The sequence below is a fragment of the Lissotriton helveticus genome, chromosome 7 (assembly GCF_964261635.1).
Source record: "Lissotriton helveticus chromosome 7, aLisHel1.1, whole genome shotgun sequence".
NCBI lineage: Eukaryota > Metazoa > Chordata > Amphibia > Caudata > Salamandridae > Lissotriton > Lissotriton helveticus.
Window position 1 is genome coordinate 394,782,269 of NC_136068.1, and position 15,578 is coordinate 394,797,846.

General features: G+C 43.5%; 1 protein-coding gene across 1 annotated transcript in view; it reads right to left on the reverse strand.

Moving 5' to 3' along the window:
- The window catches only part of MYH7B (myosin heavy chain 7B), a 114,840-nt gene extending 99,591 nt beyond the window's left edge, over positions 1-15,249 (reverse strand). The window contains exons 1-3 of the mRNA XM_078652244.1: positions 15,092-15,249; positions 4,063-4,166; positions 3,005-3,148 (exon numbers count right to left, since the gene is read on the reverse strand). Of these exons, the coding sequence (XP_078508370.1) occupies positions 3,005-3,148; positions 4,063-4,166; positions 15,092-15,191 (348 nt within the window). The 5' untranslated portion in view covers positions 15,192-15,249. The remainder of the gene's footprint in view (positions 1-3,004; positions 3,149-4,062; positions 4,167-15,091) is intronic.
- Positions 15,250-15,578: the final 329 nt, after the last annotated feature.

Genomic DNA, 15,578 nt, shown 5'->3' on the forward strand with positions numbered 1-15,578 from the left:
CCCTTCAATAAACATATTAATCCTCTTTTTTTTGTCCATTTACTCCTACTTGATGACAATTTTGTATTTATGTCCTTCCTTACATCCTATTGTAAAGTGTCTGATATCCCTCTGGATCTTGTTTGCGCTATATAAAACTTCAAAAATACATATATAAATACTCAGCACTATGAAAAAAATACACATTGTTTTCGAAAAATGATCTAGACCAAATTCAAGATTGTTTGACTTCATCTATTTCATGCAAGGTCCAACAAACAGAGGCATACAGTAATGCCCATGTGATGTTGGGTTCCAAACAGAGAGAGTTGGAGGTTTCTTTTCTTTACAAGTTATCAGAGTTTTACAGAAAGGTGGCTGTGTTTTGAGATCATGCAAACCACATTTGAAGGTGTATGTCCCATTCTAGCAGACAATGGATCTGTGATCAATCTCAGTTTCCACAACGATAAGAAGACATGTATTTGACTACTGATGGAGGCACTGTGGAAAGGCTATAGCAGGGATGTTTACTGTTCTGGGTCCTAAGCGGATCTCTTGAAATTCAGATTACAGACAGTTCCATTGGAAGCGCAGTTTTAGCACTAACAGTGATGCCCACGCGGGCCAGATCCAGTCAGTGTTCAGCACTGGTAGATCTCCAAGGGGGCTTTGTTAAGACCATTCCCGAAGGGCCCCATATTTCACAGAGGACAGAAAACCTGTGTGTTTTGATCTAGGCAGGGATATTAGATTGTTTATCTAATTTTGTTCCAACATTCTCAACTAAGTGCAGCTATTTTCCTTTTCGAGTCACTCATTTGCACCGTTGTCACCAAATTTTAAATTGTTTACATTTCCAGTATAATGGTTCTGTTAGAACAAATGAAAAAAGGAACAGTTAATTTTATTAAGAAAATTTGTATAATAATCCAGATAAAAAAGCATAAGTTAGGAAGGCTCTGGTGAAGAGTAAAAGTAGTTTGCTGGATTTGTGAAATGGTTCAATTATCCTCCATGTAAATCTTTTTTTTTTACAAATCTAATGAGTCTACTGGAAAAAGTAATAATATCTGGGGTGAATTCTTGGGGTGACTTCTTAAAACGTTATTCGTACCTCAACGAAATACAATCTTATTTCGTTCTCTAAAGTCCTTACACCTCTTTCGTCTATTCTACTTTCACCTTAGTTTCCTTTTAGAGATTTTTATTTTGCCACATTGTTTGGTTACGCTTCAACTCTGTTATAAAATGCATTATCCCATTGTTATATTGTGTGCAATAAAGCAAAATGTCCTATTTTTGGTTCAAAGGTTTTACAAAATGCTAATTCGATAATACTTGAAAATGCAATACAGTGCAAAATGTGGAATTTCGATGTTATAAAAGTATAATTTTTCATATCGATGTGCTTAAGAAGAAACTGACAGAGGGAATCAGGTCTACAAAAAATGGCACTCATACAAACTATACCTGTTTTGGAATATGTGTGTGGTCCATTTCCTTTAGTGCAAAACTAGCGGCTTTGAATGTGTGGATCCTCAAATAATTTCCTGCCCCTTTGAAATGTCCACCTAAGAGCACTGAGAATGTAGTCTAAAACTGTGTTCATATTTTCTGATTTTAAATCTTGAGAATACAGCTGTAGAAAGGGGATGAGGGCCTTAAATGGTACATTAGCTGATAAACGTGTTGCTGCCGCCAGCTCATTTGGGTTCTACTCTTAGTAAAGGAAGGTTCAATGTAGGATGTTTGAAGGTACAGGATACCCGTCCACGTGCACTAGGCCATACTCTCTCAACCCTGATGAAGACTTTTCTAAATCTGGCTGCCCGTGTCTGACACAGAGAGACACTATTGAGGGTCACCACAGTAACATTGCATTCCCACGCCTGCATCCACCTCTCCTTCAGGGAAAAGCCGAAGATGGATTTAAGCACCCAGGTCAATTATGCCTATAGAGCCTCATTCATACAATGTTGGGTCACTTCCGGGGGTAGGGACCACGAGGCCTAACCTCTAGCGGACACCTCAGCCTGGCCTCCTGTGGGCTCTCAGTAAACAGCGCCCCTGTGTTCCCTAGGACAGTTGCCAGCCTGAGCAGTTTGTTGTGTTCAGTGGTAGCAATATTCCCCTTCACCATGGTCTCCAAAGGTGGGTAAACCCGTTCAAAGCCCTTTGAGTATCCTATCAGTTATATGTTGTCCTGATGCTTGTTGGTCAATCAGGCTGACAGCCAGTTAAAGTTGTATCATCATTGGTTACTTTGAATCGTCGTAAATTAACCCATGACATTATTGAATAAACCTGTGACGTAACTTTCTTTCATCAAAAGAAACAGCATCTGCTTCTTACTTTGCTCTTCTGCATTTGTTATCCAAATTCCTGCAAGTGTGTTTCTGGGGTTGTGTAGTTGCTTGGCTATGGGATATCAATGCTAAGTTTCTTTCTTAGGCTTCTTAAGAGACAACTTTTTTTCTTGGCCCACTTAAAGCACTTGGACCCCCGAGAGTCCCTCCAACCGCGACAGAGCTGCTCAACCACATGCACGCTACGCCTGAAACCGATGAGTAAAGAGAGTCTGTATCTGGCATGGTGTCAGTGTCTGGGACCTTCAAATCAATAACAGCAGGGTTCTGATCTGCTGCTACTGCCTGGTCCACTGGACTAGGGTAACTGATTAGGGCCCCCTTGTGGAAGGGCTGGTGAACTGGCTGCTCTTGAACTATGACCCCATGCACAGCTTGTGCTCATGATCCGCAGCAAGGATCAGTCATGACCATCAAATCCACGCATTCGAAACAGACTGGTCCAGAGTGAGAGAACTAATTTACTATTGCTTTCACTTCCACCGTTATTCATTTACACATTCACTCTTTCAATGACCACTTAGAAATGACTGCTTTTACTGAGCACTTTCTCACTCACTCGCATGTTCGCGTACAAACTCATTCATACATTTCACTCACTCGCTCTGTCTCTCACAAACACACACACAGAGGGTATGGAGAGCGCCTTAACTCACATAGATCATCCAGTTGGCATAACGACGCCTCAGGTTGTGAAGTACGGACGCCTCGTTGAGGTGTGTCAACATAGCCATGTCTTCAATCATGTCGAATTTGGGGGGGTTCATCTGCTGGATGTCATCCTCTTTGACAACGAGAGTCTGGAGAAGGAACCAAGGCAGAACAATGTCACCAGAAGCAGATGTGAATTCAGCACTGGAAATGGCGCTGCACTTAAAGCAAGAGCGAGGTGGTGTTCGAACAATATAAGACTTTATCTCTATACTAGGGATTTTTTAGGCACCATGTCCTTTTCTTAGACGCTTTTTCTCGCCTCCAAATACTTTGTAACTGCCACACGACCCTAAGTCAATACATCAGACATCCCAATGCACCCTCGTTGTGACATCTCAAAGTTAAATCCCCTGAGGTTGACTCGCCCCCCCAAATATATTGTCCTCATGACATCTCAAAACCCTGATAAAAACACCTTAACACTTCATCACCATTACAAATCACAACTCAGTACCATAAACTATAGTATCATGATAGTTTACCTTCAATAATCCTTCAGCAAGACATCTTATTTATTCAGAACTCATTATATACCACCCTTTGGTGATGTTGGCAAGTGACCAAACACACACACACAGAGATACACACAGGGAAGAGACTGTTTAAAACGTCTATTGAAAGCCAGCATGACAAGTGTCCCCTCACAGCCCCACCAATATCTCATATCGCAGTAACTAATTGACAATATTTATTTCATGCATCCCGATCTTGAATAACCAATCAGCATGACATTTTATACCTGAATGAGAAATGAACTAGGCATCTCAAGCCTGAATTTCCTATTAATAACACATCTCACAATTGAACAGTTAGTGTGGCACCTGGAATCTAAATACCCTTTAATGTTATTTTAGAAGTTTACACCACACCCCTTGTCCTTCCTTTATTTCACTGAAAGTCCCTTCCGCATGGGCTTTCCGATAGCATCCGGCGTCCTTGGGTTACGCACGCGTGCCCACTCACCCTCTGTCTCCCTATATCTAGAACTACGATGATGTACCCTTTTGTCTTTGGTCTCCACGGTGATATTGCCTCCTGAAGAGTCCTTAATTTCCACTTCAATGTAAGCTTCCTTGTCATCTGGTATCCAGGTTCTCTTCTTACCTGCATGATAGCAAAAATCAGATCTTAGTCATCAGATGCGATAGAGCCACATCCAATCTATAACAATTACCTTTACAGGGAAGATTTGCAAACAATTTTTAATATAGCACAAAATCACATCACATACTACCTAATCGGCACAATCTTCCAGAGTGTTGGCCGGATGTACTAAATATGGGTTGCAAAAAACTGGTTATAATTTGTGACCAGTATGTTTATGGCTACAATTGCATTTTACAAGGTAACCTGTGTACTAATAGGTCGGTGCATCGAATTCTGATTTCTAATCTGTTATAATTCAACCCACCTCATGAATAATAATGGACTAGGTTGTAAATTGCAACTCACTCTGATTTGGGGCCATCACAGGGATATTGGCATGCTAGGGTCAACAAGCCACCAAGTCTGTGATGGCCTTTAAATAAAGTAAACTTTTTTTGTAATGCAGCCTGTTATCCCTGAAGGGTACAGAACTATGTTTTTTTTGTGTTCAAAATATTTTATTGAATTTTTATCAGCAGTAACATAATAAACAATAAGCAAGACATACGGAAAAATGTAACATTGCAAAAATCTAGTAAAATATCAATATATAAGATACAATAAGTGATAAATTATAACGAAACAAAATGCAAAAAGGGAAGGGAAGGAGGTAAACTATAATAGCGAAAGCAAGAAAGTCAATAATAGAGCTACAATACAATGTCAAAATATATAATAATAGAATAATAAACAATAAAAAGGGGGAACAATAAGTCAATGAAAGTGTACTTTTGTTCAAGTTTGAGTTGGCAATGGTCATTGCCTACTCTGCAACTATTTGGTTTTTTTTTACGTTCAAAATGGGGAAGGGATCCCAAGGGAACCCCATTCTCTCTTGCGAATGGCTTATCACCCTAACTCAGGAGTCAGCTATTTTTCAATGAATTACGACTAGATTTGGGTTGAAAATGTAGATACATCACATACCAATTTGTATTTGGAAGGGAAGCTCACAACACAAACTTCCCAAATAGCAAATTGTCAAGGAGTCGCAAACCAATTTTAGGAGTCTGTAAAATTCTACTGACTCCTAAAATAGGTTAAGCAAATGGACAGAAACTTTTTTGTGGTTGCAAACAGCAATTTGGACTGTTTGTGACCATAAAAACATCAAATACACCTAGCCCATCATTTTTACTGTGTACTGCTAAAGCTCACAAGTGTGAAAAATGCAACCTATTGACAGTAACATTTGGGGTGAAACTGTACTGTTCTTAATGCTCTCTACTGTTTTTAACCACGTACTAGGAAGAGCCAGACCTAACGTGTCTTACCGGAATGAATGCTCTACGTACATAAATATTATACTAGCATATTTCAAACATATGACCTTCACGTTTCAATGTGTGTAAGGAAATGCCTCTTTTTGCCTGATCACCCCCGAAGTTTAGAACTGATGCTGCTGGTTTTTCGACTCTGAGAGTGAGTGCACTGAGGCCTGCTAACCAGCCCTCAGTGTCAGTGTTCTAACCTTGTACAATGTATATGTTGAATTGGCTACCCCCAATTGATATAATTTAACCTACTTATTGGTCCATAGATAATGGTTCCAAGGGTACCCAGGGCCTGTAAGCTAAAGTGCCTATTCAAGGCTGCAGCACTGGTTGTGTCACCCTGAGTGTAACATACTACAAACATGGTTCCCAGCCAGCCACTGCAGCCTGGAGGAGTAGTTTTAAACAGCTAATTACACGTTGCCATTTAAACCAATGCCAAAGTCAACACTTCCCTTAACAATATGTGTATGTCTCCCCTACAGAAGGCCTACGAGTCCTAAAGCAGGGAACTGTATATTCTTAAATAGGATATATATTTCTTTATTTCCTAACAATAAACCCCCTAAATTGTTGTTTGTTTTTTACTGTGGGTAACCCGGAGAACACATTGACTATTACAAAGTTACAGACTAACCTTCAGCTGTTCTACCTTCTGAATGGGACCAACAGAATGGGTACTTCAAAATAACAAATTAAATATGGCATTAAACCTGACTTGATGCCCAAGTCGAATTTAATACAACTAGCAAGCTGAGGCAACGTTTAGAATGTTACCACTCTGTTACCCAGTTTTTCCAGTGGCTCTTGCAGTTGCTGACCACCAGACAGCTTTCTGCCCTACTTGGGAGTAGTGTGAATGACACCCCAATCCTAGAACAATAGAGGCCTGCTGCAGAAAAAGATGTTACCTTCCCCTCATAGGAAGCCACATAGTGTGTTTGCCCAAAAGGCGAGCTTCAAAGGAGAAGCCACCTTTGATGGGCAAATAGCAACCCCGCTCAAGAGGGGCTGCTCCGTTGTTCAGATAGATGAGTTGGTGGCAGGAACAGAGAGCGGAAACTAGTTGCCAAACTGTTGTTTATTCTCTAGGCGTATAGCCTGCAAGTAGCCCCACCTCTAGGGGCTGGGGCAGTCATATAGTATCCAGTACTTCACTTACCACTAGATCTTCATCTTAAATAAATTAATAATATTCTGGCTTCACATTACTATTTTTAACCTCACTTCATCTACTGAACCTTAATTACTATTATATTTACTATAAGCTTTTCCTATTCTACCTTACAGTGTAGGTGTACGAAAAACAGCACCTCAAGCCAACAACATAAATAATAAAATTGGAGCCATGCCGGAATGGCTAAGACCAACTATGGGGACAGTGGGCCAAAGTTCGCTTTGGGACAAAAGCAGAAAAAAACTGCCGAACAGCTCATTTCTACCCTTCGACTTAGGTGCACAGCCCCTTGTACCACCTGTGCCACTTCAAGTTAAATGATCTAACAATGGACTCGCATATTTTAAAATGTCTTTACACACCCTCAACTCTCATACCCAATTGTTTCAGTAGTCACGCACCAATCCATACCCTTCTTCCAGCGCTCCAAAACAGGGGTACTAAGACTACCCAAAAGCAAAGCAACATCTCTTTGGGCTATCAGTCCCACAGCAATGAGGATCAATGTGTGCCTCAAATTAGGTCACCCAAAGTACCCTATATTGATTCGGGGAGCACTGGCATTACACCCACCCCGCACCCCCCTCGCCCTTTGAACTACAAACAGCTTCAAACCGACTCCACCTCAAAATGTTCAGATCACACGCCTAAAGAGGGTGCAGAAAGATCCAATTCTTCCTTTTCCTTCTGACACATGGCAGCTCTTCAACCAAGCTCACAGCTCATACTGTGGAACTGTTAGACTTGGCATCCTTGGCGCTGTTTCTCCTGACTTTTTGATTCTACCTCCTGCATTTTGGACAGTGTGCTGAATTTCCTTTTTACTGGTTCAGATGCTTTGGGCAGTTTGCCACTGCTGATCAGCTCCCTGTGTGAATCGTAATTATGACTGGTTATCCATGATTGGCATATTCGATTTACTGGTAAGTCCCTAGTAGAGTGCACTGTGTGTGCCCAGGGCCTGTAAATCAAATGTTACTAGTGGTCCTGCAGCACTGATTGTGCCGCCACCGACACAAGTAGCCTTTCAAATGTGTCTCAGACCTGCCACTGCAGTGTCTACGCATGCAGTTTTAAACAGCCATGCCAATCTGGCAAGTGCACCAACTTCCGAGGCCCTAACCTTCCCTTTTCTTATATGCAAGTCACCCCCAAGGTGTGCCCAAGGTACCCCCATGGACAGGGTGCTGTCTATCCACGTACTTCTACAGCTGACATGCCACATATTTACACTACACAAATCCACCCCACACAATTCCACAACTAACTAATCCAATGCAACCCACATAATTCCATTACACCACATATATACATTCTATAACACATATTAAAAGACATTGCCATTTACAATGCCAATTGCTCTAACACAAAAAAATAATCTGAGACCTATTGCATTTCCAGTGGTGTTGGATCTCTTTCATGTTGTGTGACTTTCTTATTCTGTTGTTTTGTGCTTCTAATTGCATTACACTTGTTTTTTGTTTAAGCCTTGCTGCTTGAAGCCACAGCTACCCAGAATTGTGAAACCACCTTTACCATGAAGTTTTTACTTTGTATACCATTTACCATGCATTTTGTACATCGTAAAGACTGTTGCCACGCAAGTCTTTACAACACAAGACATTACCATGCATTTTAATGTAGGTGACAGTGTTGCAGCTCCTAAAACAAGAGAAACATGTTTTGTGGTAGATTTCGCTGCCTCTATAATCCTCCATTTGGAAATCTCCTCCCATAAAATGAGGCTTAAGTCAGCCAGAAAGAAGTGTGTTCTGCATGCGCTCCTTTGAAATCTAAACATAGAGATTTCTTGCCGCCACCACTAAACTGCTTCCTCGCTCCTCGCCCATGGAGCAATAAAATAACATCAGAGTGCTGCAACATACAAATATATATAAATGCAGTGAAAAATGCCTACTATTACACTCTCTAATGAATTCTGAAACAGCATCTTCATCAGTATAATGAACTTCTTTCAAAGAACAAACCTAGGGAGCATTCTAATCCCATCCCCACCCAAATCTGGCGAGCATCCATTTGGCGTCCGTTGAAGATCTACTCTGGCAGCAGGGCCGGCTTTAACCTCTTCCATGCTCATGACGGCTCCCGGCCGTCATGAGTCACGGTGGGCGTGTGCTGATGACGGCCGGGAACCGTCATGACCACGCCCACGATCGGAATGTTCAGCACTGCGGCAGAATTCGCGCCGCAGTGATGAGGTTAATACTGGTGGCGTCCTGTGCGACAATATTTGTTGGCGCCCCCCCCATGACCACTTCGCTACAGATTCCCTCACTACCACCATTTGACAATGCCCCCCAAGTGTGCGTAACCACTTTCTCTTAGATTCATTTAGTTTTATTGCGACACTCATACCAGTTTAAGGTGTCAGAACACTTTACATCACACTTACATTGCATGGAGACAATCATATGTGTGTAAATAGGTGTATAGAAAATGTTAAATAAGACAGAGGTCTAAAAGGTGTAGGAGTCACATATCATCCATAGTGGTAGGCAGTACAGTTTAAGAGTCCTTGGTCTGGAAAAGCACAAATTCAGAATTTAAAATGTAACACCATTCTTAGGGGTTTTATTTAATAATAGAAATTGATTTCTACCTAAATTAACCCTTCTTGCAATATTAGGATAAGGAAAGACTGGGCAAAACAAAATATGTAGTTGTAATATATTCCTTGCAGTTTGCATGCAGCTCTTGGATGACAGTTAATAGCTCACTGCTCTATATTATGATTTTAACTTTTGAAGGGCGAGTAACAAAAGGATCTCTCTTACTAAACGATAACCCATTGACCTTTTTATAGTGTCTGAATTGGACAAATTCTCTGCAGCAGGCACATTAACCTTCTGTGGCTGCGCTATGATGAGTCAAAACATCCTCTACCGGACAAAGCTCCGGTCTCTCTATAGGAAGAACATTAATCACCGGAGTTATCGAGACATTTTTATTAATGCTTGAAAATTGCTGGGACAAGGAACGTGGCATTTGGTGCTTTCAAAACAATTAACATGGCGCCCCACCCCGAGTAAGCGCCCGGTGCGGTGGCACCGATCGCACCGCCCTAGAGACGGCCCTGTCTGGCAGCACCCTTGTCCTTTCTTAGAAAAACAGGTGTTCACAGAAAGCACTAGTTTTAAACCAAACTTACACTATTTTAGGGATGCAGCCATAGATGTGAGTGATTGAATTATAACATAACATTTAACATCTAAGATTTGCAGCGCAAAATGCGTTGTACAAGCAGATATAGATGTTGGTTGTTTGGTTGAAAAGTGCCAATTGACTTTCTGGGTAGCAGAGGAAAGGGGGGTGATTCAAATTAAGGAAAAGAGAGGCTAGAATCACATACAAACCAGTACTTCAAAGGGTACCTCTCTCACCACAAATAGATCATTATTCTTTTGGTCTTCAGAAGTCATATTTATTAACTCTGAGCAATATTATTTTATTTTATAACTCTTTATCATATTCATTGAGTTTTTCCCTTTTTTTAATAAAAAGACATGAGCACAAACACCTCAATTTCTTTTTTGATCTTTACAAAAAACGATGTAAACACACATTAGAATCTTTGCATATTATGCAGACAATACATCTTAGTGTTTTAAAGGCAACAAATGAAACATGACAAGACTATACATTTAATGCATTGTTAAACAAAAAACGTAAATGTGAACAATGGATGTGTTTCCATCGTTTTTTGTAAAGATCAAAAAGATAATGAGGTGTTTGTGCTAATGTCTTTTTATTTTTAAAAAAGTGAAAAATTCAATAAATATGATAAAGAGTTATAATATTGCTCAGAATTAATATATATGACTTCTGAAGACCAAAAGAATAATGATCTTTTTTTGGTGAGAGTGGTACCCTTTGAAGTACTAATTGACCTTCTGTAGCCACTTCGGAGCAATATAGTGTACCGAGTATTTAGTAATGTAAAGAATGTATAATTGTCAACAGTGTTAAAGGACAGCAAAGAAAGGTGCCTTATTTCAGTGTGAAGAGAAAGTTTCAGTGCTAACAAAGTGACTGCTATCAATTGACTTACAGCAAAGAGAGAGAAATGGTATGCGTGGTGAAAGTATGCGTGCTAGTTGTTTGCATTGTAAGTGTACTTGTAATGTTAACGGATGTACAAGTGTGGTAATGCTATGCGTAATTCCCCCGCTGTGCTGGGGGGGTAATTCCCCCGCTGTGCTGGGGGGCGGGGGAGGGGGGCACGCACAGCGCCACCATGCTCATGACGAGCTGAGCTCGTCATGAGGCACGGTGCTCCGGTGCTCATGACGAGCTGAGCTCGTCACAGCTGATCCCGTTCCCGGGGAATGCTCAGCACAGCAGGGGAATTATCCCCGCGTGCGAGCGTTCCACGGCTCATGACGAGCTGATCTCGTCATGAGCACCTGAGCACCATGCCTTATGACAAGCTCAGCTCGTCATGAGCATGGAAGGTGTTAAATATGCGATGTGAAGACTTGTGCAGTAAAAACCACGCGTGTTAATGTCCTACAACCCCCAGCATTGAGCAAGAGGTTTTACAAACAAGTCTGACTGGACCCAAGACAGTTTTGTGACTGTATTACACCGTGAGGTCTCACCACCACACCATATAATACATCACAATGCTCACAATGTGTCAAGGAATAATGGGAAATACACAAAGAGACATGCCAGAATGCCGAAATGGAGAGACCAAATGGTCAGTTATTGCTTGCTGTCATTCCCCCTTCATATCACTGTAATTGAAGCAGCTCTCCCTGGAGCATGTAACTGCACCCCAGCCATGGCCCATGCAGGTAAGATCGGTGGGGGGGTGGGGCCGGGTGAGGGGGAATTTTAATGGACAATGACGAGGCAAATTAATTATTTATTTAATTTCCCCTCATCATCCGTCGAAATCCCCACCACACGGCTCCACCGCCCCGTCGCTCTTACCAGCACGTGCCGCAGCTGCTGTACCCTAGCATTTTTATTTATGGTTGGCACCTTTTGACAATAGATCGCCCTAGAATGACTCCAGTATTCAGTGCTTGAGACATAAAAAGGAATCTATTCCTTTCACAATGTATTCACAATCATCTCCTTTCAGAAGGCAAGAAATCTGACCCAACGATTGTCTTCCCCTTCCAATGTGAGATGAGTCTAGTACCTGCATTTTCATGTGTGGAACTAGGACCTTTAAGTCTACACCAGATTCCTCGCTTGACCAAATTGCATGAACTTAATCAAACAATGTAGTCTCATGTGCATGTTTTATTCTTCTAACCTCTCATTTATCTCATGGTAAAGCGCACCCGCTGATACCTGACTACATCGACCATCATGCTCCGGGGTCAGACGCTGATGGGACGAGCAGTGTGCGACCTCATGTGGACTTACTATTTATACAGGCTCCCTTGAGCCGGTGTGAGGTGACGACCTCGAGATAACGCATCTGCGCGCCTTAAAAGGTATCTGGACCTATGAACACTTTCGGCAGCCCATGCAGCAACCCCGTGCACACGCCTAATCCCTGCTGATGAGCGTTAATGAACGCGAAACACGTGTCCAGGGATGGCAAGCACACCAAGTGAATACCTTGAAGACTCGAGACCCAGGTAAAAGCGCACCCGCTGATACCTGACTACATCGACCATCATGCTCCGGGGTCACACGCAGATGGGACGAGCAGTGTGCGACCTCATGTGGACTTACTATTTATACAGGCCCCCTTGAGCCGGTGTGAGGTGACGACCTCGAGATAACGCATCTGCGCGCCTTAAAAGGTATCTGGACCTATGAACACTTTCGGCAGCCCATGCAGCAACCCCATGCACACGCCTAATCCCTGCTGATGAGCGTTAATGAACGCGAAACACGTGTCCAGGGATGGCAAGCACACCAAGTGAATACCTTGAAGACTCGAGACCCAGGTAAAAGCGCACCCGCTGATACCTGACTACATCGACCATCATGCTCCGGGGTCACACGCTGATGGGACGAGCAGTGTGCGACCTCATGTGGACTTACTATTTATACAGGCTCGCTTGGGCCGGTGTGAGGTGACGACCTCGAGATAACGTATCTGCGCGCCTTAAAAGGTATCTGGACCTATGAACACTTTCGGCAGCCCATGCAGCAACCCCGTGCACACGCCTAATCCCTGCTGATGAGCGTTAATGAACGCGAAACACGTGTCCAGGGATGGCAAGCACACCAAGTGAATACCTTGAAGACTCGAGACCCAGGTAAAAGCGCACCCGCTGATACCTGACTACATCGACCATCATGCTCCGGGGTCACACGCTGATGGGACGAGCAGTGTGCGACCTCATGTGGACTTACTATTTATACAGGCTCCCTTGAGCTGGTGTGAGGTGACGACCTCGAGATAACGCATCTGCGCGCCTTAAAAGGTATCTGGACCTATGAACACTTTCGGCAGCCCATGCAGCTACCCCGTGCACACGCCTAATCCCTGCTGATGAGCGTTAATGAACGCGAAACACGTGTCCAGGGATGGCAAGCACACCAAGTGAATACCTTGAAGACTCGAGACCCAGGTAAAAGCGCACCCGCTGATACCTGACTACATCGACCATCATGCTCCGGGGTCACACGCTGATGGGACGAGCAGTGTGCGACCTCATGTGGACTTACTATTTATACAGGCTCCCTTGAGCCGGTGTGAGGTGACGACCTCGAGATAACGCATCTGCGCGCCTTAAAAGGTATCTGGACCTTTGAACACTTTCGGCAGCCCATGCAGCAACCCCGTGCACACGCCTAATCCCTGCTGATGAGCGTTAATGAACGCGAAACACGTGTCCAGGGATAGCAAGCACACCAAGTGAATACCTTGAAGACTCGAGACCCAGGTAAAAGCGCACCCGCTGATACCTGACTACATCGACCATCATGCTCCGGGGTCACACGCTGATGGGACGAGCAGTGTGCGACCTCATGTGGACTTACTATTTATACAGGCTCGCTTGAGCCGGTGTGAGGTGACGACCTCGAGATAACGTATCTGCGTGCCTTAAAAGGTATCTGGACCTATGAACACTTTCGGCAGCCCATGCAGCAACCCCGTGCACACGCCTAATCCCTGCTGATGAGCGTTAATGAACGCGAAACACGTGTCCAGGGATGGCAAGCACACCAAGTGAATACCTTGAAGACTCGAGACCCAGGTAAAAGCGCACCCGCTGATACCTGACTACATCGACCATCATGCTCCGGGGTCACACGCTGATGGGACGAGCAGTGTGCGACCTCATGTGGACTTACTATTTATACAGGCTCCCTTGAGCCGGTGTGAGGTGACGACCTCGAGATAACGCATCTGCGCGCCTTAAAAGGTATCTGGACCTATGAACACTTTCGGCAGCCCATGCAGCTACCCCGTGCACACGCCTAATCCCTGCTGATGAGCGTTAATGAACGCGAAACACGTGTCCAGGGATGGCAAGCACACCAAGTGAATACCTTGAAGACTCGAGAGCCAGGTAAAAGCGCACCCGCTGATACCTGACTACATCGACCATCATGCTCCGGGGTCACACGCTGATGGGACGAGCAGTGTGCGACCTCATGTGGACTTACTATTTATACAGGCTCCCTTGAGCCGGTGTGAGGTGACGACCTCGAGATAACGCATCTGCGCGCCTTAAAAGGTATCTGGACCTATGAACACTTTCGGCAGCCCATGCAGCAACCCCGTGCACACGCCTAATCCCTGCTGATGAGCGTTAATGAACGCGAAACACGTGTCCAGGGATAGCAAGCACACCAAGTGAATACCTTGAAGACTCGAGACCCAGGTAAAAGCGCACCCGCTGATACCTGACTACATCGACCATCATGCTCCGGGGTCACACGCTGATGGGACGAGCAGTGTGCGACCTCATGTGGACTCACCTTTTGACAATAGATCGCCCTAGAATGACTCCAGAATTCAGTGCTTGAGACATAAAAAGGAATCTATTCCTTTCACAATGTATTCACAATCATCTCCTTTCAGAAGGCAAGAAATCTGACCCAACGATTGTCTTCCCCTTCCAATGTGAGATGAGTCTAGTACCTGCATTTTCATGTGTGGAACTAGGACCTTTAAGTCTACACCAGATTCCTCGCTTGACCAAATTGCATGAACTTAATCAAACAATGTAGTCTCATGTGCATGTTTTATTCTTCTAACCTCTCATTTATCTCATGGAGCACATTATCATGCTCCATCATGCCTCCTTCTCCAGTTTGGCACTGTAATGAACCAGGCTCACATCTATCTCACTGTGCTCTTGAGCTGCCACGGTCCCACCTCTCCTATGAGTCAGATGCTAATTATTATCTCTGCTACTTTTTGTTCGGCTGTGTAACAGGACGTCAAAGAAAGGTACCCCAAGAATGTGCCACAAAACACAAGGATTTACCATCGAAGGGAATGGTGTGGAGCTTCATGAGCTCCGTGTCACTTTTCCGAAGGTAGTCCGCTGCATCGCCAAATTCGGACAGGTCTTGAAGATGAGCCATGTTGGAAGGTCCTTGGAGGACTGGGGCACCAAACGGAGAAGTCTAGGCACTTGTGACCACTATGGAGAGAAAGTGAAAAGAAAGACCTTGTTATTTAACACATCGAAAGCTGTTCCGAAACACATTTGTTGTATGATGATATCGCTTGTAGTAAGACACCGGTTTACCACCATAAGCAAGCCAAATATATTATGTTTGTAACTTATAGATGTAAGTTACCACCTACTAAAAGAACCTGTGATGTAGTACCTGGGCATTAAGAAGGCAATCAAAAATGTAAAGGAAACTAACACTGAATGTGGGGAGTTACGCGTAGACACAATGGCATTCGAGAGTACAAAGTGGAAAAAGGACCCAGCCTAACACACAAACTATGTTACAAATACT